The sequence below is a fragment of the Oryzias melastigma genome, unplaced genomic scaffold, assembly GCF_002922805.2.
Source record: "Oryzias melastigma strain HK-1 unplaced genomic scaffold, ASM292280v2 sc00184, whole genome shotgun sequence".
Taxonomy (NCBI): domain Eukaryota; kingdom Metazoa; phylum Chordata; class Actinopteri; order Beloniformes; family Adrianichthyidae; genus Oryzias; species Oryzias melastigma.
The window spans coordinates 205,427-228,025 of NW_023416879.1; the positions used below are offsets into that span (position 1 = coordinate 205,427).

General features: G+C 40.1%; 1 protein-coding gene across 2 annotated transcripts in view; it reads left to right on the plus strand.

Moving 5' to 3' along the window:
- The window catches only part of crybg1a (crystallin beta-gamma domain containing 1a), a 74,490-nt gene that overhangs the window by 21,154 nt on the left and 30,737 nt on the right, over positions 1 to 22,599 (plus strand). The window contains exon 2 of one of the 2 annotated variants that reach the window (XM_024261208.2): positions 15,218 to 15,362. In XM_024261208.2, the coding sequence (XP_024116976.1) occupies positions 15,218 to 15,362 (145 nt within the window). Of the gene's footprint in view, positions 1 to 15,217; positions 15,363 to 20,496; positions 20,666 to 22,599 lie in introns of those variants that run through there. The other variant, XM_024261209.2, reaches the window with a different exon arrangement.

Sequence of the window (22,599 nt, forward strand, 5' to 3'; positions counted from 1 at the left end):
TTGACTTTTTGTGCCAGAAAGTGTCTCCTTCTGAACTGGATCTTTGAGGACATTCCCTCTAAGTTGCAGTGGCACAAAGTCATCTTCAGCCACATCTCCCTGGACTTTCTAACCTGTTGACTGCACCACAAGGAGGATGTTTTTATAGAGATATGGGAACCCTTTCTAGCTTACACCGGACTAAACATTGCCACAATTATTAAGAGAGCACTTGCATTTTGATTCCGAGTGATGATTAATATATTGTCTTTCTTCTTGCTGTATAGTTTGAACACGACTCCTTGCACATCAATTTTATTTCGTTTTATTATTTCTGTGTACATGGGCCAACGGTTTTGTTCCTTTTTTTGTTTTGTTTTTGGAAGCCTAATAAATACATATGGAAAAAAAAGAGCACATTTTAATCAATTTTCCACAAAAAATGTGAAAAAAAGTTAAAAACATTATCTTTATTTTGATATAATTATTATATGATATAAATCATTGACTGATAGCGATGGCATTGACATGGAAATTATCAAAATGACTATCCATTGTTTAGTCAGACCTTATGTTATGTTTTTAATCTCTCATTTAAAACAGGTATCTTTCCTGATAGTATGAAAAAAAAGTTATTCCATTTTTCAATTCAGGTGACAAACATTGTTTCAATAACTACAGACCAATCTCATTACTTTCACAGTTTTCTAAAACTGTTTGTTAAAAGATTAAATAGTTTTGTTGGAAAAAATAAAATATTAAATGACAATCAATATGGTTTTCGCTCAAATCGTTCCACAGCCTTGGCAATGATGAAAATTTCTGCAGACATATCAACAGCAATTGATGAAAAAAAAAATTACAATAGGAGTATTTATTCATTTAAAGAAGTCGTTTGACACTATGGATCATTCCATTTTAATCTCAAAGTTATATTCTTTTGGTATAAGAGGGCGTGGCCCTTAACTGGCTTACTAGTTAGTTGAACAAAAGACAACAATATGTACAGTTTGCAGGTCATACTTCAAAACGCATGAATATTGAATATGGTGTTCCACAAGGATCAATCTTGGGTCCAATTCTTTTTATTTTATATATAAATGACATCTGTAAAGTTACTAACGTTCTAAATCTTATATTATTCGCCGATGATACGACCCTATATTGTTCTGGAAAAGATTTAAAAACTTCTAGACTTTTTATTTAACATATTGATTAAGAAACAGACCACATTACCTGGTACTGTTCTAGTGGTTACAATGATCATACAACACTTATATCGTGGTGGTTGGTGAGTAATAGTGGATGACATCAAGAAGATTTGCCCAATCAAATTAATGCTGGGATTTTACAAAAGCAGCTTTTGAATTTACCATATACATTTTTGATATCAATGATTTTGTCTGACAAAAGTAAAAGCATTACTGACATTCATGTAAAGTCCCTCTCTGATCATCTTTTGATCTATTGTCAAATCATCTCTAGTGGTCTTTTACTTGTGATTGTACCATTTCAGCCCAAATCAAAAAAGCTGTGTGGCTTTCTAGGACATAGTTTCTCCAGAGCGGTAGAAGTTCATTAGAAATTTCCCGTTGAGTTGCGGGTGGTTCTGATGATGCAGAGTAAGGCTCTGCTCATTTCCCATCAACCCTTTGTTCACACTGTCTCCTATTAGTTTACGGCCTCTTACACCCACAAGCTAACATTAGCGGTGGAACAAAAACCGTGAGCAATATCAAAACTATCTTAGAGCTATTTCAGATCCAAAATGGACAGCCACGGTGCAGCATTAGGGCGGTCGACTCCTGATTGGAAGATTGCGGGTTTGATTCCCGCCTTGTCCGCTCATGTGTTGAAGTGTCTTTGGGCAAGAAACTGAACCCCAAATTCCCTCTGGTAGAAGGTTGATGCCCGTGTTTATCAGCTGAGCCGCCATCAGTGTGTGAATGTGTGTGTGACTGTAAAGGGCTTTGGGCCTTCAAAGAAGGTAGAAAAGTGCTGTACAAGTATAGGTCATTTACCATTTTACCATTCAGATTCCAGCTCAGACGAGGAAAATGAAGACATTTATGGATCTATTTGTCGGTCTCCATTCTGATGGAGTGAAGCAGGGAGCAAATGGTCTGCAGATTGGAGTTTGAATGTAGAAACTAAAAGCTTTTTCAAACTGCTGTTTTTCATCTGTTTCTGTCTTACCACAGTTTGAATGAAGAAATAGTCAGAAATGCAGTATTAGTCTTAATTTTTTGTCCTCTATCAAGAGAAAAATGCTACAAGAACATGTTAAAAATACCAAAAAGCACATTTTTATTGGAGTGGATCTTTAGCTATTTTAGTTTGTGTTTGAGAATAGAAGTTATTCAGTTATCAAATTCAGTCACTGTTCTGACAAGGCCAAATTGTCTTAAACAAGTAGACTAGTTTTTGATACCAAGTCTAACAGTATTGCTTTTAGGTTTTTTTTTTTTGTAAATGTACAAAATATATATTTTTCTACATTGGGATGTAAACACAGTTCAATACAGTGCTACAGCATTGTTCTGGTACATGGTTTAAATGAAGCTGTGCGTCTCAGAGCTCGGCAGCTGTAAAAACAAGCAAAAACGTAAAACAGCGCTGGCCTCTGTTCACTGTTGGGGGTGTGAGCAGCTTTTATTTAGCTCCTTATTTACCATACTTCTGAGCCACTTTAGCTTTGAAGTGAAAAGGGAAGTTATTTTTCTTTTCTTCGTTGGTTGATTGACATATGTTACTGTGCTGGTTCAACCAGAGTAGCATCATTTTTTCGACCAGGTGCCAATGACAGTGGAACTAAAGAACAGAATTTAAATGAGCCCAAGACAAAGCAAAATGTTTGCCCATTCCATATTTGTCTGTTTGTTTCACAGAGACTATAGATGGAATATACTTGTGTAGCGCCTTTCTATGTAAAGGCCCAAAGTGCTTTACTGTCACATTCCTCTATTCACACACACACTTTCACACACAGAGGAACACTGGTGCCAGCCTATGACCACCAGGGCCAAAGTCAGGTTCAGGGTCTTTCCAAAGGACACTTCAACACATGGGCGGGCAAGGCGGGAATCGAGCCTGCGATCTTCTGATTAGAGGTCGACCACCCTTAGAATTAAAATGATTTATGTACTTTGAATTTGATCTGCCACAAACAACTATTTCAATAGTCGACTTACCGCCAATTATTTTTTCAGATTAGTTGACTAATCGGGTCATACATGAACTGGCTTTAAAAAGCACATCTTAACTTTTAACCAACTGAAAACAAAGACAATGAAGATTATTCTATTAAAACTTAAATGAATCCTGCAGCGTCTGTAATTCATTAGTGTCTGGTATTAAAACAAGATTAAATCAAATGAGGTCCGCATCTGAAACAAAAGAACTATTTTTCATGAAAGATAAAGTTTTGATTTCACTGACTCAAATATAACCAAAGTTCCAACCAAAGTTCTGCCTTTCACATATTGCACAGGATACTTTTTTCTTTTATTCTTTTTAAGTTTCCCACACTTTCGAGCTCCGCTGGCCGTTGTTATGGTACCCCAGTCTTCCCAGAACTCCCTGTGACATCACTACTGACCAGATTAGCACTACTGCACGTGTGTGTCAAAGAGAACGGCATTAGAAAGAAAAAATAAAGAAAAGACTAATCAACTATTTAATTAGTCGTCGTCTATTTTAATAGTCGATTAGTCGTCGCCTAAACGTGGCAGGCCTACTTAGAGCAGAACTTTACCAATGAGCAGAAGCAGTGGTGAAAATAGAGCTTGGTCAGGTGATGGAGTCTGTTCAGTGAGTGCAGAAGTTTGTCAGAGAACACAAAGAGAGTTGAAGAAGAAGAATTCCATCCAGCAGGGATTGTGGGGGAGTTGAAGTTTGAGGGAGAACTCAGGAAATCATGGAAAGCTGCTCTCTGAGAATCCCCGAGGTTTTCATGGTAAGGAGTAGATTTTTGAACATGAGTGTGTTGAAGGCTTTGAGCTGTTGATTTTCCCTGCTGACTTTGTTTTCTTCTTCAGGAAGGCTGATCTGCTGCTCTGTTGAGTAGGTTTGAAAACTTAGCACTGCTGCATGTGTTGCATTGCAGCACTTGAAATTTAACTGGGACATTGTGCAATTCCAGCAGATTATCTTGTTTTTATTAGTTACAAGTGCATTTTTACTTTAATGCCACCCCGTCTACAGTTATCTGGATCAACATTATCCCTTGCTACTCTAGTTTATCTATTTCTGTATTGATGATCCTAAATGGAGACATAGAATCAAAACTAAATAGGTTTCTGGTTCCAAACTGTCTTGTTTTTCAGGTATTGACAGACCTCTCTCCTTCCTCCAGGGCGATTGTAAACATGACCCTCTCCATGTACATCTGGATTATCTCTGTTTCTTTTGCAGAGTGGAGGGCATCAGAAGCTGTCTATAGTTGAATCTCTTCTGAAAGCTCCACAAACACCATGCCTCGGTTTACACTGCACGTTGCTGTTGCCGTGGTTGTTACTCTATGGTCTGTGAAGAGGCTGCAGCTTACTGGCTGCTGCAGAACCGCCCTGTGTTTGGCAAACACTTTGCCTGGAGGATTTGTTCCAGACACTCCCTCATGCACAGTCAGGCATTTGTACAAACATCAGCTGCCTGGAACTAGAAAATATGAGAAATGATAACACTTCCATTTATGTTTTTTATATTGTTGATTTTGCTTCATTTCAAAACCTTGGTTTGCCAAAAAACAACACTACACCCCTGCAGGGTGTGTGCCTCCGCCTCTTTGCCAAGTAGCCTCTTGGGTAATTTTACTCTGGATTAAATCTATTTTAAGGAGTTCTGCAGCAATTTCTACAACATATAAGCTCACATTGTAGTGTATACTGTCTCATCTGGTGTTTATTGAAGCTTTAGACTCATTTTCTTCCAAATAAAATACCACCTATCAACAGGTTCCAATGACTCATGAAACAATTCTTTTCAGGACAGAGTGAGTCAGAGGTTGAACCTCTTCCATGCCTTATTAGAGCTTATTCAATAGCAGCTGCAGTTTTCTCTCTAAATAAAACATTTGTCTTGAAATTCTTACTGATAGTATTTCTTTGGTCTCATTCTTTTTAATGCTAACAGCAGTCCGTGGCAGTGGTAATATTTGTGTTTAAACTACACACAATCCCTCCTAATTGCAGACTGAAATTCTTGAAACCATTGGAGGACAGATAGATCTGTTCAGATATGTTTCTTCTTCACTGATTTAGTTTTGGGCTTCAAGATATTTAAAAATAAGAACAATTAGTTACTTTGACTAAACAGAAGCTGCTATGTTTTGACTCAGAACATATTCTTCTTGATTTTTAATTGTTGCTGTCTCCATCGCTCTCCTGATTTTTCCAACAGAGGTATTACTACACTAGTGTGCACTACAGAAAATTCCAAGAGTTACATTCAAGTAACTCAGTCATGTCCAAAGTGCATCCTTAGGGTCAAATGCATTCAGATTTCCACCAGCCTGCAGTCTCTTTTCAGAAAATCAATATTTCCTTTAAACTGTGTGTATGATTTCTTTATTGTGGTCCGCTACGCTAATTTTCAAAGGGTAGAAAAAAAATTGAAAATGGCCGCTCGTTGCAAGGATTTTTGTTCTGAATTTCCTTCCACGTTGGGGCCACGGGGTTGGGGGAGACTGTCCCGGAACTGTTGGGTGAAGATGGGATACCCTCTGGAAAAGTTGCCAGCCTGTCACAGAGGCTGTGGAGCTGGAGCGATCAAGCCCGCGGTGCCAGTCAACAGCCCGGTGGAAAGCGTAGCGAGCTAGCGCTGCCCAGGCACCAGCTGACCTACCGAGCGCTGCCGCCCTGACTTCCACCCTGGCTGCTGGTCCCTGGGCAGCGGAGGTTGCTATTCTGGCCTGCCGGCTGTTGGCTGACCAGCAGACGAAGAGCCATCACGGGTGCCATAATAGTGGGTGGGATTGCAGCAGGCACGAATGCTCTAGCTCTTTGGACTTATGTTTTTATTTTAGCCAGACAATAATAAAAAGATCCTCTGGTTTTAGTTTTGTTTCCCCTCTCAGGTTAATACTCAAACTTGACAACAGAAAGATGGAAATAACGTTTAACTTGCCCATCAGAAGGGAAGTACCCTTCATTGGGAGAGACTCTGAATGATCCGGTGAACCCAGACACAGCGATGTGCTTGCCGGCGTCTCTGTAGAGCTCTTTGAAACATATAAACTGAAGCTATCATCCATGTTTTCCATGACGTGGCAACAAATGAAGTCCAGAAGATCTTTGGCAGTTGCTCTGCAGCCGGGGCGTCAAGGCATTAGGGCAGGCGTCGAGCAGTAAATTTGACGTGCGTCAAAATAGTGGTGGCAGACGCAAATTTAATGTGCGAATCGCGTGTGTGTGTGAATGCATCATTAGTTAAATCAGTTAGCTGCATCATCAGTGAAAGGAACTCTGAATGATTCAGGATACCAAAACATTCTGGACAATTCCTCCCAACCTTGTAGGAACAGTTTGGAGCAGGCCTTGCTCTTCCAACATGACTGTTCACCAGAACACAAAGACATGGAGGACAGAGTCTGGTGTGGAGGAACTGCACAGAGTCCTGACCTGAACCCCATAGATCACCTTTGGGATGAATTAGAGCGACATCATATTGAACTCTATGGGTCAGGAATGTGAGTCCAGGCAGGTGAGATAATACTTTAGCCATTGGTGTACTATACAGGTTCACAATTCATGTTCTTTAACAAGCTGATGAAAAATGGATACAATCCCAAATAATGTCTAAAGGAGCTTCAACAGTTGTGGTTTAACAAGAAACAAAGATAAGCAGAATGTCTCTCACACACTTCAGGAGGAGGAGTCTGTGTCTGCTCTGCACTTTCAGCTGATCCTACACCATGAAACTCTTGGGGCTCTTATGTTGTGGTCTGTGTGTTTGTGTGGTAACCTATATATGGCTCGTTCCTCTGTCTGTCTTAGCTTCAAGAGGCCTCCTGATCAGTGGAGTTTCCATTCCCTCTGACTCGTTTAAAGCAGGTCTCTGGTCATCAGGGACATCACTGCCACTCTTATATAAGGATTTTTTTCATATCTTATATATCTTTTATATGTATACATATTTTTGTTGATAACCATCTGTTTGCTAATCTTAAAGAAGTTTTGCATGACGACTTTTTTCAATAGAGCCTCAGTATTCTTGAAAGATGCGAAATGACACGGATGTCCTTTCTCAATCATTTTGTTTTAAAAAAGATGAGGTAAATCTTGCTGTGCAATCTGCAGTTTTGGTGTTTTTTTCCAAATCTTTTTGGCTTTGTGAATTTGTCTAGTAAAAAAAACACTGGTGCATAAAATTTGTCATTATTTTTTAAGAAATTAGTGATATAGTATGACAACGCTGAATACCTATCATAACAATTTTCAATTTTTTATAAATTCTTTCAAGATTGTAAGTGTTGTCTCTTGTGAGGTTTTGGTCATAAAAAAGTGAAAGAAAGTAAATATTTTTAAATCTGATAATCGAACAACTGCCCATTTTTCCAGGTTTTTAGGCCTTTTTACTATAGCTATCATTCTGGATAAAGCCTGCAGAGAAAAGTTGGTTTTGTCTTGATCAGGGAAATATGAGAAAAAGCTGCAAACATTCCCCGCTACCATTAGCTGAAGTGAGTTCTTAAAACACTAGAGCGTTGTCTGTTATGGAGGAGGTTCAGGCGAGTTGGAGCTGGTCCCTGCTTGCAGACTGGCTGTGGGGAGAGTTCACACACAGCTTTTTGTGCCTTAACAACATTTCAGAAGTCCTCAGGGCAGGACTGAGTCTACTTTGTTATGCAGCAGACTTTTGTCACTCAGTTTCATGTATCTGCATTTGTGCTGCTGGAGCAGCCCAGAGAAAAGTAGATCAGTGATACATTTCTGTAATCTATTTGCTCTTTCTGATTAGGTTTGAAATTCAAAACTTTGGTTTGCTCCTTTCAAAGCAGAGAAGTGAAAAGTATTTTACAATAAGCTTCTCAGAAATGAAAGAGAATTCTCTCATGTCAGTGAACTTCAATGAGTGGAAACTGGTTTGGTGACATTTGGATCAGGGTTATCCTGGTAACTAACACCAAACCACATCATCTACTGCAGATCATGCTGCAGTAGATGATGATCAGAGTTTACATTATGTTAACCCTTTAACACCAGAGCTCCAGTGTTTATGTTCTTGGCCGCTTTTCTCCTTCTCAATGTTGAAATTACGTTGATCATGTTAACGGTTGAAAAGTTACCGTAAAGATTTTGTGTTTGAGCGTCAGGTTAAAGTCCCCCCACAACAATTTTTGAAAATTTTCTTTAAAAGTTCACAAATGGGGTTTTAATTAGGACCATGAAGTTTTTAACAAAAATTCCACATCCTAAATGTCTTAAAAAGCCATTTTTCCTGTTGATCAGCCTTTGTTTCCAAAAATCCCTCGGTGTGGGTGTGGCTTTTGGTGCTGAGCAGTGTAACCCCGTCCCTTATCCCTAAGCTAGCGAGACACAGACTTTGATAAGCCCATGAAGAAATGAAAATAAAACTTAGGCTGTATTGCAGCAGCAGCAGCACTAGCTGGAGCTCATAACTGATTTTATGCTAGCACATGCTGATTGTTGAATTCACTTCAACAAGAAATCTAATCAAATACCAGAATACAGAAAGGGTCTCATCAAGCGTCAGTTTCTAAATATGTGCAGACAGTGGTGACGTTTTTAGATGCAGACCAAAGGTTACGTTCAGGAGAACGGTTCCGGTGTCCGGTTAAACCACCCGGTGGTTTCTGAGCTGCTGTTGCAGCGCCACTCCGTTATAGCTGCTCGTCGCGGCCCGCCGCTGCTCACGGTCGCCACCGGCCGCCCGTTGCTGCTCCGTAGGTTGGATCAAATGCGGACAGCATATTTGTGACAGTTGATGAGATTTTACTTTCAGTTTCTTTTTAAATACGTGAGGCCGACAATACAACTCGCGGCTTCACTGCATGAAGGGGAGCGGACATGAATTTCAATGACAAAATAATGAAATCTAACTTCAGTCTGGTCTTTCACTGAATTACAATCCTTTACAGCACAGAAGTGGGACGTTATCTTCTCTCATCTTATCTTCTCTGGCATTACGTAATTTTCGGGTTACTTAAAGTGTGTTCCAGCACAGCGTTGTCAGTCATAACCATGGACGAGGAGAAGCTGATCATAGAGATTCAGCACTACTCTGTCTGGGCTGAGCTTTCACAGGCTGTGGCTGGAGCAGCAGCCAGTGTAAGCCATCGGCAGTAGCTAGTCCACTCCCGCGACGCAACGAAGTCTTGACGCTAGCGGTGTAAGCGAGGGGTTAGTAAAATCAGACTTTAGACTAAAGCAATATCCTAAACAGAATTTTTTTTAATGTTCTGACTGAACTTAGTTAAACTGCTGAAGTAGGCAGACTGTTGTTGTTTACTGATGTTTCCTCAGGCGACTACAACTTTCTGTCAGGTTTTTGGTGAAAATCTCCATAATCAAACGCAACGAAACTGATCCAGTTTTGTTTTCACAAATGTTTTGTGTTATTTTTTATAGTCAAGCAAAAACTTGAATCTTTTCACTTTTAGTGTAAGTCTGATCCATTCATAAAGAATCACCACTGTGTTTTTGGTATCTGCTAGACACGGCCAGTCCTGTTCGCGCTCCAAAGCCTCCTCAGCAGCACACACTGTCTACACATCACATGAAAACCAGTGCAGTAATGACCCACAGGCAAAATGAATTGTTTACATGCACCGTTAAATTGTTTCCATGTAAACGCAGCTATAGTTAACACCGTAGCTGCGTATACACCGGGGGTGCTCCTTATGTCGATTGATCACCAAGAATGTTACAGTAGATCACGGATCATCAAAAATAAATGAGTAAACAAAATTTTCTTCCTACTGAGATGAGTGGGTCCTTCAGCTCTGCGGTCTGAGCAGTCCTGTGAAGCCGTGCAAACAAGCATGTGACTTTGTGTTACCAATTGTGTCTAGAAAAACAAAGGCTGAGGTTAATCCCACGTATTTATGCCAAGGTGCACATTGCTGCATTGCCCGCATGGGTTTAAGTGTGTCCAAAGCTAAAGGTAGAATTTGGTCACCCGTATTAATGTAGCCCTGAGTCTTTCTCTGGGTCCATGAAGCAAAGAAAAGAGTTCAGCACTGGCTGCACCTATTTTGAAAATGATGTGTGAAAAATCACTTTTTTAAAAATAAATAAAATCATGCTCAGAAGATCACCTCGCTACATGCTAACAGCCGCCATGTTTGTTTACAACAGAACTTCTGCTACTGGCAATTCCAGACTTTTCAATTGTTCTCCACATGTCCAAATGATTTCTCTAATGTGTGAAGAATATAAAAGTTTGTTATAATCAGATACAGTTTTTCAGGCCCATGTACACAGATTAGTTCTAATCAGATCTTTGAACAGATTGACGACATTCAGCAAATGTACACACAGCTACTGACAACTGACAGTGTGACTTTAAGTAAAGTGGAAACAGACTAATTTGTTATTCATGCAATACTTGAGTAATTCAGTGCAAGCTTGTGATTTAGCAAAGTCAAGTATATGCATGTTGCAGTTGCAATGCTGGGAGGCAAATCCATCTACTGCTGCAGTGAAGGCATGACAGTTCATATATCAAACCTCACTCCTCACTATAAATCAGACCTTTGCTGGGAGCATCAATGACAGGCCTGGCACGTGACGTAAAAAAGAATGACTTAAGAAAGTCCTGGTGGCTGTTTTTGTCTGAACCTGCATCTCCTAAGATAGGTGTGGCAAGATTTCATTTCCCTGTGACTGTGTTAACTTGAAAATAAACGAGCTAATTCTTGCTTCATTTTAAGTCATGAATTGTTTTAAAAAAATGTAACTTTAGTGTGAAGTCAAAGTGAAATATTAGTGTTTATGTTCTTAGTTTTAAGAAAACAAAAAAAGCATAATCTCATGAACTGATTAAAAAAAGGTAACGATGATCCATTTCTTTTTATAGAAAGCAAATCTCTGCTCACTCCTCTCACTTTTCCAAGCTTTCTCCAGCTCCTCTCTGAGTCCCTGGTATTTCTCCAGTTTCTCATGTTCCTTCTTCTTGATGTTACCATTGCTTGGTACTGCCACATCCACCACAACGGCTTTCCTCTGTTCTTTATCCACCACTATAATGTCTGGTTGGTTCTCCATTACCATCATGTCAGTCTGGATCTGGAAGTCCATCAGGATCTTTGCTCTCTCATTCTCTACCACTTTCAGAGGTGTTTCCATTTTGACTTTGGGGTTTCCAGTCCATATTCTGTAGATGTTTCTGTATAATATTCCAGCTACTTGGTTGTACCTTGGAAGACAAAAGGCTATCATCACTATCATTTCCAATTCAAAAGAAACTTGTTAGATGAAAATTCCAAAGTTAAGTCAAATGACATATTCAGTTTTTTTGTATGAACTGTAAAAAGTCAAGCTTTTATGAACACATCACTGAATTTTTTCATCTTTTATGAAACCATATGTAGCGTTATTTCTTTTTGTCTAAGGTGAAAAGGCAAGTGGAGTTACTAAAATAAACTCTGGAATCAATTTATAGACTAAGTTGTGCTCTAAACTCATAGTTCAAAGAACCCCCTGGTACAGATCTGCCAGCTGAACACAAACACAACTGTCTTACAATACAACCACAGTGAAGCAGTGGTCCTGTGAGCCGTCTGTCAGGCAGGAGTTCACAGCTGGACACGTGTCCTCTGTCGCTGATGTGACTTTATTTTAATGATCACACCTTCACTATTTCTTAATGTTTTATATAAAGCACTTTGAATTGTCTCTGTACATGAAATGTGCTATACAAATAAACTTGCCTTGCCTTCCCTTGACTTTGGATCTGCCAGACCTCCTCCTGTTGGTTTCTGAGCGTGCTTTGGTGGTAAAGGAAACTGTCCTCTTTGACTTCCTTTAGCCTTTCTCTGTTTGCAGGTCCTACTGTACATTTTTCAGCCTTTCATTGATTATTCCTTTTTTTTAACCATTTTTGAAACACAATTAATTCAGCTAAACAAGTGACCAATCGCACCCGTATACAAGAGGCATCATTGTGTAAAACAATGTCATCCATGTTTATGTACAGTTAAAAAAGTGTCACATCCACACTTACTCTCTATTTTCAGCTCAGGGCTTGGCCCTGATTAATACAGCCAGAGTTATTTGTCAGTGCTGTGAATGACGTGGACCTTTTCATTTTAAACGTTTAAAGGAATAGCTGACACCATTTGTCAAACATGGTACAACTAGGACACCTTGTGGAAAAACTGAGTGTTGCAAAGATCCATCATTTCAAGATGAGAAGCTTCTACTTACACATAGGGAACCGTTGTAAAACAATCAGCTACAATAAGTCATTTTATCTGTCAGGATAATCTCTGATACATCAGGATAATCTCTGATACATCAGGATAATCTCTGATACATTCTTCTTAACATGTTTTGTCTAATCCTATTTTTTTATGACTTTTTTCATGATCAGATGCCTGAGAAAAAGCTGATGGTGGTGGTGGGGTGGGGGGTGGGGGCTGGGGGGTTCCAACAAGCCAGAACAAGCTCACTCGTGATTGGTGACAGCCTTTCCTCTAAAAATGTGACTCAGACCGTCTCCCACTAATCGCTGAGTACATGTTACAGTCGAATGCAGTACGGCGGTAGACGTAACAGGAAGTGACGGCGAAGGCTCTGGCCTGATTTCACGAGGGCTGGAGGTAAGGCATGTTCTATGGGTTACTGCGTGCAGTTCTTAAATCAGCAGTCTATGGTTTGACCCAAACTGCAAGCACACCAAAGCCTCTGCAGACTCCCCCTCCCCCACATTGACTGTATAAGATAGGGGGATCAAATGAGAAAATGGTTCACTCTCAGTTTCAAACAAATGAAGTAATTTCAGGCGCCATTTTTTCGTGAGTCTTCAATAGGCAGTGATTGATCCATTTCTATGGCAACCACTGTTTCCTTTAAGAGTGAGCCGTTGGAAGTCCTCACCTCTACCACTGAAAGCAGAGCCAAAGGTTCTGAACAGAGGTGGGGTCTAGAGTCACATGACTTGGACTCAAGTCAGACTTGAGGTCGAGGCCCCCCACGCCAGGGAGCGGGAAGGCACGGGAACACAGAGAGTGCAGGCCCCAGCCCAGCCAGAAGAGCAGCCCCTCCACTGCGCCAGGAGGGCCAGCACGATGCCCCACCCCTGGAGAGCCCCCCAACTCCTGACGAGCAGCCCACCACCACCCAGCAGTACCGAGCATCCCCTCGCCCCAGCCGAGGTACAAGCCAGGGCCCCCAAGGGAGTCCCGTCCCATGCCCCATACAGCCACCAGCCCCTGCCGCAGGAGGCCCAGGGGAGAGCGAGACAGGGGCCGATCACTAGTCTGGTCTGTAGTGAGGGGATTTAATATCCACACTTCTCCGATTTCCTGCTATCTGAGCCATCTTACCACATTTCAAAGTGGTAAACTGGGTTTTTGTTTTAGAGAAGTTATTTTGGATTTTTGAGGGGATGCATGAGCTCAGAGGCAATTTACCTCATATGCTTCCAAAACACAGTTCCTAAAAGCACACATGATCTGTGGAATTAATATTACTCTGTTTTTGAAATGACTAGAAAGGACTTGAAACATTAATGATAGGAATTGTGAGTCGACTTGAGACTTGTTGGTCTTGACTTGTAACTTCAGGACAAAGACTCGAGACCTGCAAGACATTGACTTGGTCCCACTTCTGGTTTTGAACGTTTGATAGAAGACCACGTACTTGTATTGAGGCATCTGCAAAGTCCGTTTATAACTTGATTAAGCTGCACTACAGAAAAAATATGAGAAAAGAGCATGTTAAGAAAATGAATATAGGAATAGAACGAATATTCTGACCAATAGCAGTAACAGTTGTTTATTTCTTTAGAAAGGTGGATTTTGGCTTCTTGGAGCCCACAGGCAAGTCCGACTTGAAACACTAGGGGGAGGGGTCACTCAGTCCAGTTCTTGTATAAACTCAATGCAAACTAGAAAAGTTGCATTACCTGCGATAATGCATGTGTGAATGCATCTTTGCTGAATGTTGTCGCTGAATATGCTGCAAACATTTGCTGAAGATGCTGTAAGGACTTACTGTAATTGCTGAAGGAATCGCTGAAAGTAGCTTAACAAAGAATTAGCCTTAAAACCTGAGAAGGTGTCAAATTAGCCAAAAAAGATAAAATTATGCTAATATGTTAGCAAAACTCAAAGTTAGCTTAAAAAACGTTGTTAGTTATAATGTTCTCAACATGCTGAACGGTTTGATACCCATATGTCATAGGTTCAAAATTGCACAAAAAGTTGTAAGAATTTTGTGGAAAAAACAGACAATTTGTGTAAATTTGTGAACACAACCGTGTAAAAGCTTAAAATTGCTTAAATTTAACAATGTGTAGTAAAAGCATGAATTTCCTGAACATGCTGGATGTGTAAAATTGCATAACATGCTAAATTTGCTTAAAATTTGCACAAAGTTGTGTAAAATTGTGTAAAATTGTGTAAAGTTGTGTTAGATTGTGTAACTTGCATGAATTTTAACAATGTTGGAAGTACAAGCATGAATTTCTGGACATGCTGAATGTTTTAAATTGCTTAAATTGCATGAAGTGTGTAATTTGCAGGAATTTGTAAAAAATCCTATTAGTTATAATGGGGCAGAAAAAACGCACAAATTGTGTAACTACGCAAAAACTGTAAAGTGCACAACTACTAATAATACAAGCAGTAATGTCCTTAACGAGCTGAACGTTTTGATACCAAGATTGTGTAAATCGCATAAAGTGTGCTTGAGTTTTTACGTGTCAAAAAACGTACGGAAGAAAACGTAACTGAAGAATCTCAATAGTGTGAATGCATTGAAAGCATTCACACAATCAATAACACAAACATGTTGTTGTCAGGGATTATTGCAGATTATTACACAAAGGGTCTCCAGCTCATGCAAAACAAACAGCAGCATATGTTTCAATTCTGCTGTCTAACATTCTGAGCCCAGCAAACACCTGCAGCTCACACGTGCTCATCCAAACTGTTGGAGGGAAAAAGTCCCTTCAGAATGAAACTTGAACTGTGTGGAAAAACAGCCATAAGAAGAGGCAAAAACATGACATCCTCCTCACCCCCGCCCTCTGTGCCTGTTTCCTGCCTCCCCAGCCCCTTCGACCAGAGGAGTGTTTCCACAGAGTGCAGTTTCCCAACTGCTTCAGACAGACTGGATCCTCACTCAGACTGCTCTTCTATGATCAACTTAGAGATGAATCAGCCTGGAAGCCCCATGTCCCCCTCCAAGCTCTTCAAGGTGAGTTCCTTGTTTGTCATCAGTTTGTCCTTCAGGGAATAATTTGTGTTTGTAAATGTCTGCCATAGCATGAAAGAGAAGCTGCAGAAAAACGCATTGCTTAGCTTGGACGATTTGTGTTTGCATGGAAACATGGTGCTGGATTTATTCAAAGATGTAGCTTTCAACTGTTTAACCTTTGGGCAGAGTGGGCCATGGGGCCTGTCTTCCTGTCTTCTGTTGCTGATTCTGCTTACAACACAGACCACTGTGTGGTACAAACTACTTTTCCAAAGCACACTAAAGGTGTTGGTCTTATAACAATTGTACAATAATTTAAGCGATTAATAAAAAAAAAAACATGGTTTTATAATAAAACTCTGCTTGTAAGATTCCTTTGTAATAAAGGAATCTTTAGGTGGTGTGACCGTGAAACAGCATGTTTGTAGGAAACACTGGAGCTTTTCTTTCTGTGTGCTTGAGCGAGGCTATGATACTTTATCTTCTAACCTGCACTCTGGATACACAGCAAAACAGGATCAATGATCTCAAACACACTAGAGCTTTGAAAAGCTGTCTGTCATATGGACACCTGATATCAACAATTTTATTATTTCATATTTTGTGGTAGCTGGTCCAATTCATAGTCAATATTAGTTCATTTTTTAACGATCTGATTCGATCTCATTCACTGATCTAAATTGGAACATTTTTATCACAAACTTCTGGCAGTGAGACTCAGAGATAAATATCTGCTACTGAACAGTTCAGGTGAAGTTTTCCAGATTCTTCTATTTCTTCAAGATATAATTTAATTCTGTATACAGATTACTTAAACCCGTAAAAGTGGGTAAAACCAAACCTGTTTCATGAAGCGGGTTAAGCTGAACTCGGAATCAATCACTATAGTAACTAGGGCTGTAACGAGTATCCGGGTGCTCCGGTATTACCGATCTGCTCCCAGAATTTCGAGTACAGATATTCGCAACGTCCAAGATCGCTGATTCGCGATCTTTATCCATCCATCCATTTTCTTGACCGCTTAATCCCTTTCGGGGTCGCGGGGGTGCTGGAGCCTATCCCGGCCACTGATGGGCGAAGGCGGGGTTCACCCTGGACAGGTCGCCAGTCCGTCGCAGGGCCTCAATCACACACATACACTCTCACATTCACACCTAGGGGGAATTTAGAGTCACCCATTAACCCATGAAGCATGTTTTTGGACGGTGGGAGGAAGCCGGAGTCCCCGGTGAAAACCCACGCATGCACGGGGAGAACATGCAAACTCCACACAGAAAGGTCCCAGCCGGGAGTCGAACCGGGGCCTTCTCGCTGTGAGGCAAGAGCGCTAACCATTATAATAAATTATAATACATTATAATAAAAAGTAAGAATCGTGGTTCAACTCGTGAATCGTTGCTCTTGATTCGTGAATCGGATCGCCACCTAAGTGATGATCCACAGCCCTAATAGTAACTGAGTCTGTGAACGTAACCTGGTCTGCAAAGGACGATGTTCAAGTCGGAGAAAATGTATTTTGCTAAAACAAACCTTTCAGTGAATACTATATAATTCTTGATAATTAAAATGACATAAATACTTATTTTAACATAGTCCAGGCAGCTACAGTGTTTCTTTTTGCGTGCAGTGATATCCGTGTGTGTGTGTGTGTATGGTGGTGGGGGGGGGGGTTACAAAAGACAGTCATTCATGCAAATACAGAGATTACTGGTTAAATTATTGACAGATCAAAACCATTTCTTACTTAACAAGTGACAACATAACCTTCCTGACATTATTTAGTTCTTCTCCTTAATGAAATGATTCAAATGTAGACGTACGCATTAACTCTGCAGATATTTTCTCTCTGTTTTACCGCTGCAGTTGTGTTGATCTTTTTGTGGAAAACGTGCTCGTAGTCACATATGCTTGTAGGAACTCATCAATTTCTGTCACCGTGAAGTATGAAGCCCTAAAGGTGTTTGTTCCCGTTGCCATGGTGAATCATGCTGTCTTTGCTCCATTGATCAGGGCTTTTTATTGTTGTGACGCTCGGACCTGATTCTGGTTCTGACAACTTAAAGCTGATTGAATCAACTCTTTTCAGCTGTTCTGAAATCGAAAACTCTGAAGTTTGAGAATTTTGAGTCCGTGGACTCTGAGTTCAGGTTTGAACTCTAAATTTGTTTGACCTGCTTCTTGAAACGAGCCCCGGACCAGAGGACCCACTGTATTTAAACTAGGGGTGTAACGGATCACAGATAATCCATGGTCCGTACGGATCACTGGTCACGGTTTGGGCCAAACGTGTACTGCAGATCCCCCCTCCCCCCGCCGCTGCGCGTTAGTAAGATCAATTGTCTATACATCCACACCGAATGCAGTTAGCGCAAATTCATGTACTGTACACCATCTCTCCAAACGTGTGTTAATCTGAACTCCCGTCGTGTGGGAGGAGCTTTTGTCAAAAACTTTTCCTGAACTCGTTATGGAGGACGAGATTTATTTATTTTGTAGAGCTGAATAAAAGCATCTGTCCCACAAACACCGCTGCTCCTGCAACAGGGACGTGCTGTCAGGGGAAGGCAGTACGGCAAGCCAAAAGGATCAAAAATCAATTGGAAAGGCGGGCATGGCGGTGCCTCACCTGCATGTGTACTACAGATAATAATCAATATTTGAAATATTTAAATCTTCCCAGACTTAGTTTCAATTCTACAGTTATTAATGAAAAATAATAAAAGTTTAATTTGAACTTTTTTATTTAAGTTTTAATTTGGACATTGGTAGATGGTGGGGGGCAAGGGTAAAATTGCATATTCATCATTCTTTTCTCTGAGTTTTTGTAGATTTGGTCTCCAGACGTGTAAATGTAATCAGAAACTACATGTTTTAGCATTTTGTTTATGTTCAAAGTTGAAAGATTTGTTAGTGTATATTTATTCTTTTAATTACTTTATATATGTTTACTCAAATATATGTTTGAAAGCTTTTCAAAATAGTAATCTTAGGCTTTTATCTTGTTGTTTTTTCTTGTTGTTTTTTCTTTTTACTGATCTGAAAATGACTCGAACCGTGACCCTAAAACCATGAAATGATCATAACCGTGACTTTTGTGATCCGTTACACCCCTCATTTAAACATATTACAAAGAGGGGAGAAAGAAAGCAGGATTCCTGCAGTAGCAGAAAAGCCTAGCCCTGAATCCCCATCCGGCGGGCAAACGAGGGAGATGTGGCGTATGAAAGACCGTCTCCCCGGTGTGGGCGGGTCAGTGACTCCTCCTGATAGAGGCTGGGTGTCTTGTGTGTGTTGTCTGCTGTTATGGAACTTGGTCGTTTTTACGTTATAGTAATATAAAAATACCATGTCTCAATCCAAATGGTATTTATCGATATTGATAATAAGTTTATCTAATTTTTAAATGGTATAGTTCATTTGATTTGATCAACTTTAACAACTTACCTCAGACAGATCAGTCTGATTGGATAAATAGATTCAACGATTCATTGTTCCACACCTTTCAGACAGCATATTTATGTAAAAAAAAAAAAAAAAACTCATAATAGATCATTTAAAGAGAGAAAATGATGTATATTATAACACGGGGTCAGAAAAGCTGCTGAACTGATAAAATCCCTGAGCAGACTGGTGAGAATCCGCCTGCACTGTCCAGTGAGGGTCTTCCTCTGCAGGGCAGGAGGTTTATGGCCACAAGGTTCCTCACAACACGTTTCTGAAATCTGCAGGAAAGTAATATGAATAATTTTGCAATTAGACAGTGAAGGTCTAAGTCTTTTGAACACTGCATATTTGTTCCAGATAAATACAGAATAAAGTTTACAGGAAAGACAATGCAGAAATATAATTCACCAAATTTGGCACTTTTTAAACATCTTAGCATTGTGCCTTCAGTTTGAGAATTTTTCACTCTGGTGAAACAGGAAAAGAAGCTACATTCTAGCTAAGTAAAATTCTTGGATTTTTCTCACAAGACATTAAAACCGCATCACAGATGTGTCTGCAAAAAAGCTCTTACATAAAATTTAACAAGAATAACACAAGGCTATCCATGTTTCCTGCTATCAGAGCTGTGAAATCAAAGAAGAGTGAAGAAAAGGTCAGAGTGAAACAAAGGATACAAGATTGTTGATTGAAGCTGAGATGTGATTTTTCCAGGCTGCAGGGTCAGAGCAGATATAGTGGATGATAGCAGAGGATGGGTTTGGTTTGGTGCAGGGATCGACTGTAGAGCAGAAAAACACAAGGGATCAAAATCCCAATACAGGTCAGAGTTCAACAAGGTTCAGAAGTGGGATCAGTACCACTAGAGATAAGCCCTGCCGTCATCTTGGTCGCCTGTAAAGACAAGATCAGGAAAACGGCAGCAGTGGCCGAGAGAGGGAGAAAAAGGGACAGGGAACTGTCAAACCATGACATGAAGTCAAAATCTTTGCTGTCAGATTAGAACGTGCTGAAATAGACTGACTGTTTTTGTTTTTCTGAATCTGTTTTTGAACGTTTGAACTAAGTTTGATGTTGGTTCTAACTTCAGTCTCTTTGTGTCATTCTTTGAAAGCGAAACCTTTTTTTTCCTCCAGTACGTTACTTTTAATGAAGTCAAAAGTATGTAAGGTGAAATAGGTTCAGTAAATGAGAGTATTTGGAGGCGGGTCAGAACACACCACTAGAAAGGATGATACCTGGATCTCTTGCAGTGTATTCATGTGGCATCTTCTAATCCATTTCTTTATTGTCACGCAAGCTCTTGTTTTCTGGCACCAAATACAATTTTAGTTGAAAATATTTGATCTTTTTATTTTATTTAAAGTCTACATAACCTCATGGGATCCTTTTTCTTAACTCTCTTTTTTCAGACTACAACCTGTCTAACTAGTTCTGTTTTAATCTTCAGGAATGCAAAATGTCCGATCTTCTATGTATAAGAATTACTCTAACATGTGTTTTTGTAGTTTTTATTGTTTTTTGTGGGTCTCCAGCCAGAATAAAATATTCTTCAGATCAAAGCTGGTATTTTTGTTCCTCTGCTGCAGAGGGCAGAGAATGACTGTTGCTGTTTCCTGTTGCTGACGGAGCACAGCACACATTTATGGCGCAACATCTCCACCTACCTCACATGTTGCTCCTTTGTGCAAACACAACAGGAATGGTAGGTGGAGAACTAATCCCACAAAAGCACATTTCGAAAAGGAGCTCCTCATCAATGAAGAGAAACTGAAGGGAGGTCAGGCTCTTCTTCCTTTTTGTGAATGTTTTCTTCAGCACTGTGGACTCGCTTATGAATGGCTGAAAACAACCTAGAGGTACGGTATCACACCGCTGACTACACTCTGCAGCCAAACCCAGGTCAGAGGAAGGTGAAATTCTCCACATTTCCTGGTTTCATTTTGTCTGAATGTAACCTAGAAAGCCACCAGACTGTCTTGTCTGCTTGGCAAAAATGCGGACATTTGACAGCTTTCATGATGCAGATGTCCGCACTGGTGGTTCATTTAATGGCACTACATGACAGAATCGTGATACCTTTCAACTGTGATGATTTTTGAGTATAATTTTTTCTAATGACAGAGAAAACCAGATCTTTGATTAAATGATTTCCTGATCAAAGTGATTCGGCATTGATATGCTCAGCTCTAGAATGAGGAAAGGTGGGGTTCTGCTGGAAAACACACACCCTTCTGTCTTCTCTTCATGTGTTGGTCATGGAAACTGTTAGCATTTTAGCGTGCTGCTGTGTCCTGAAGTCATACACTTCTGTCTGAACTCAGACACGACTGTGCTGTTCAAACAGTGGCTCTGTTTAGCTCAGCTACTGTCTTTGGGACCTTGCATATTTTTGTTTCCTCTCACAGCCATAAAGGTGAACACTTTGCGGTTGTTTTTCAGCTTTGAGACACAGAAGTAAGACGAACTGAACCATACAAGCAGTGAACGTAGTGCAGGCTTGTTGTTCTGTGCTTGTGACTTCTTGTCAGAACATGCGCTCTTTCTTTTGTAACATCTGTGAGTTGGGTTAAGCAAGGGGGTGATACTCAGTTTTGTCTTTGGTCGTTGCTAAGAAGTCAAATATCTGTGCTGTTTGAACCTTTTGTCATTTGTCCTGTTATTCATCTTGGAATTAGGTGCTCACAGTTTCTGTATATTCTTTCAGCAGAGAACAGCATGTGTTACTATCATGTGTGTCACTTTGAATGGACAAATCAATGTTTTACTAGTGTGCAATCATTTACTGTTTGAGTTCTATGGTCAGCTGGCCTGGCCTACTTTGGATTTTTAGGCTTGTTCCAAAGTTAGTCAAACCAAAGCTGCATCAATTATCTTTATGCAGGATTTTGTACAAACTGGACACATTCAGGAAATTTCCCACTGACTCGTACTCAGTGTCTGACCTTTTTAAATACGTCTGTCTATCCTTCCATGTGTCTGCGTGTCTTTCATCTTTAATGAAGGATCAACCTTCATTTAAAAAAAGGTTTATAAACAGCATTTGTTTACCTTCAGCTGACAGGACCAACTCAATGTTTCTCTGAAGGAACAGACACAGAGTCCCCCTAAGGGGTAAAATGTTTCCTCTTTGTTCTCCTAAGTACCTAACGACACCTGTCCATTAGATACACCTGTCCAGTAGATACACCTGTCCAGTAGATACGCCTGTCCAGTAGATACACCTGTCCTATGACTACGCCTGTCCCAAAAGTTTCCAAAATGTTCAAACCCTGCTGCCAAAGCAGAGCCAGGTTGTAGTTGCTTTCTCTGAAGTGAGATGTGTCTTAAAGTAGTGTGCCCGCAGCTGGTTGCAGAAAAGCATTCAGATACATTCTTTCAGTCTTTGTAAATACATTCTATAACACAACATTAGCTATGCTTCAGCTTCTGAGGCTCAGCTGGAAAACAAAATAAGTTGTTGTTGAAAGTGTGGAAATGCAAACATGCAAACATGTATTTTGACTTGAGTGCAGCTGAAGCAAGAGTTGGTCATTTTAGAGAAAAGAAAGTATCGTAACAAAAGTACATTTGTACATTACGTGTGTGTGCAAAGATGTAGGAATTTACTTTGGGTCTTATTTCTTAATCCGTTGTGCACATGCTGTCTACCTTTACTGTAGATTTATCTTTTCCTTTATGGAGTGGCTGTAAGGTATACATGAATCATAATGCAGATATTTGGTTGTCTTTTTAGTCCAGTCAAACACAAGAAGAGATTTTTAAAAATGTGCTGTGACCATTTTTGATTTTT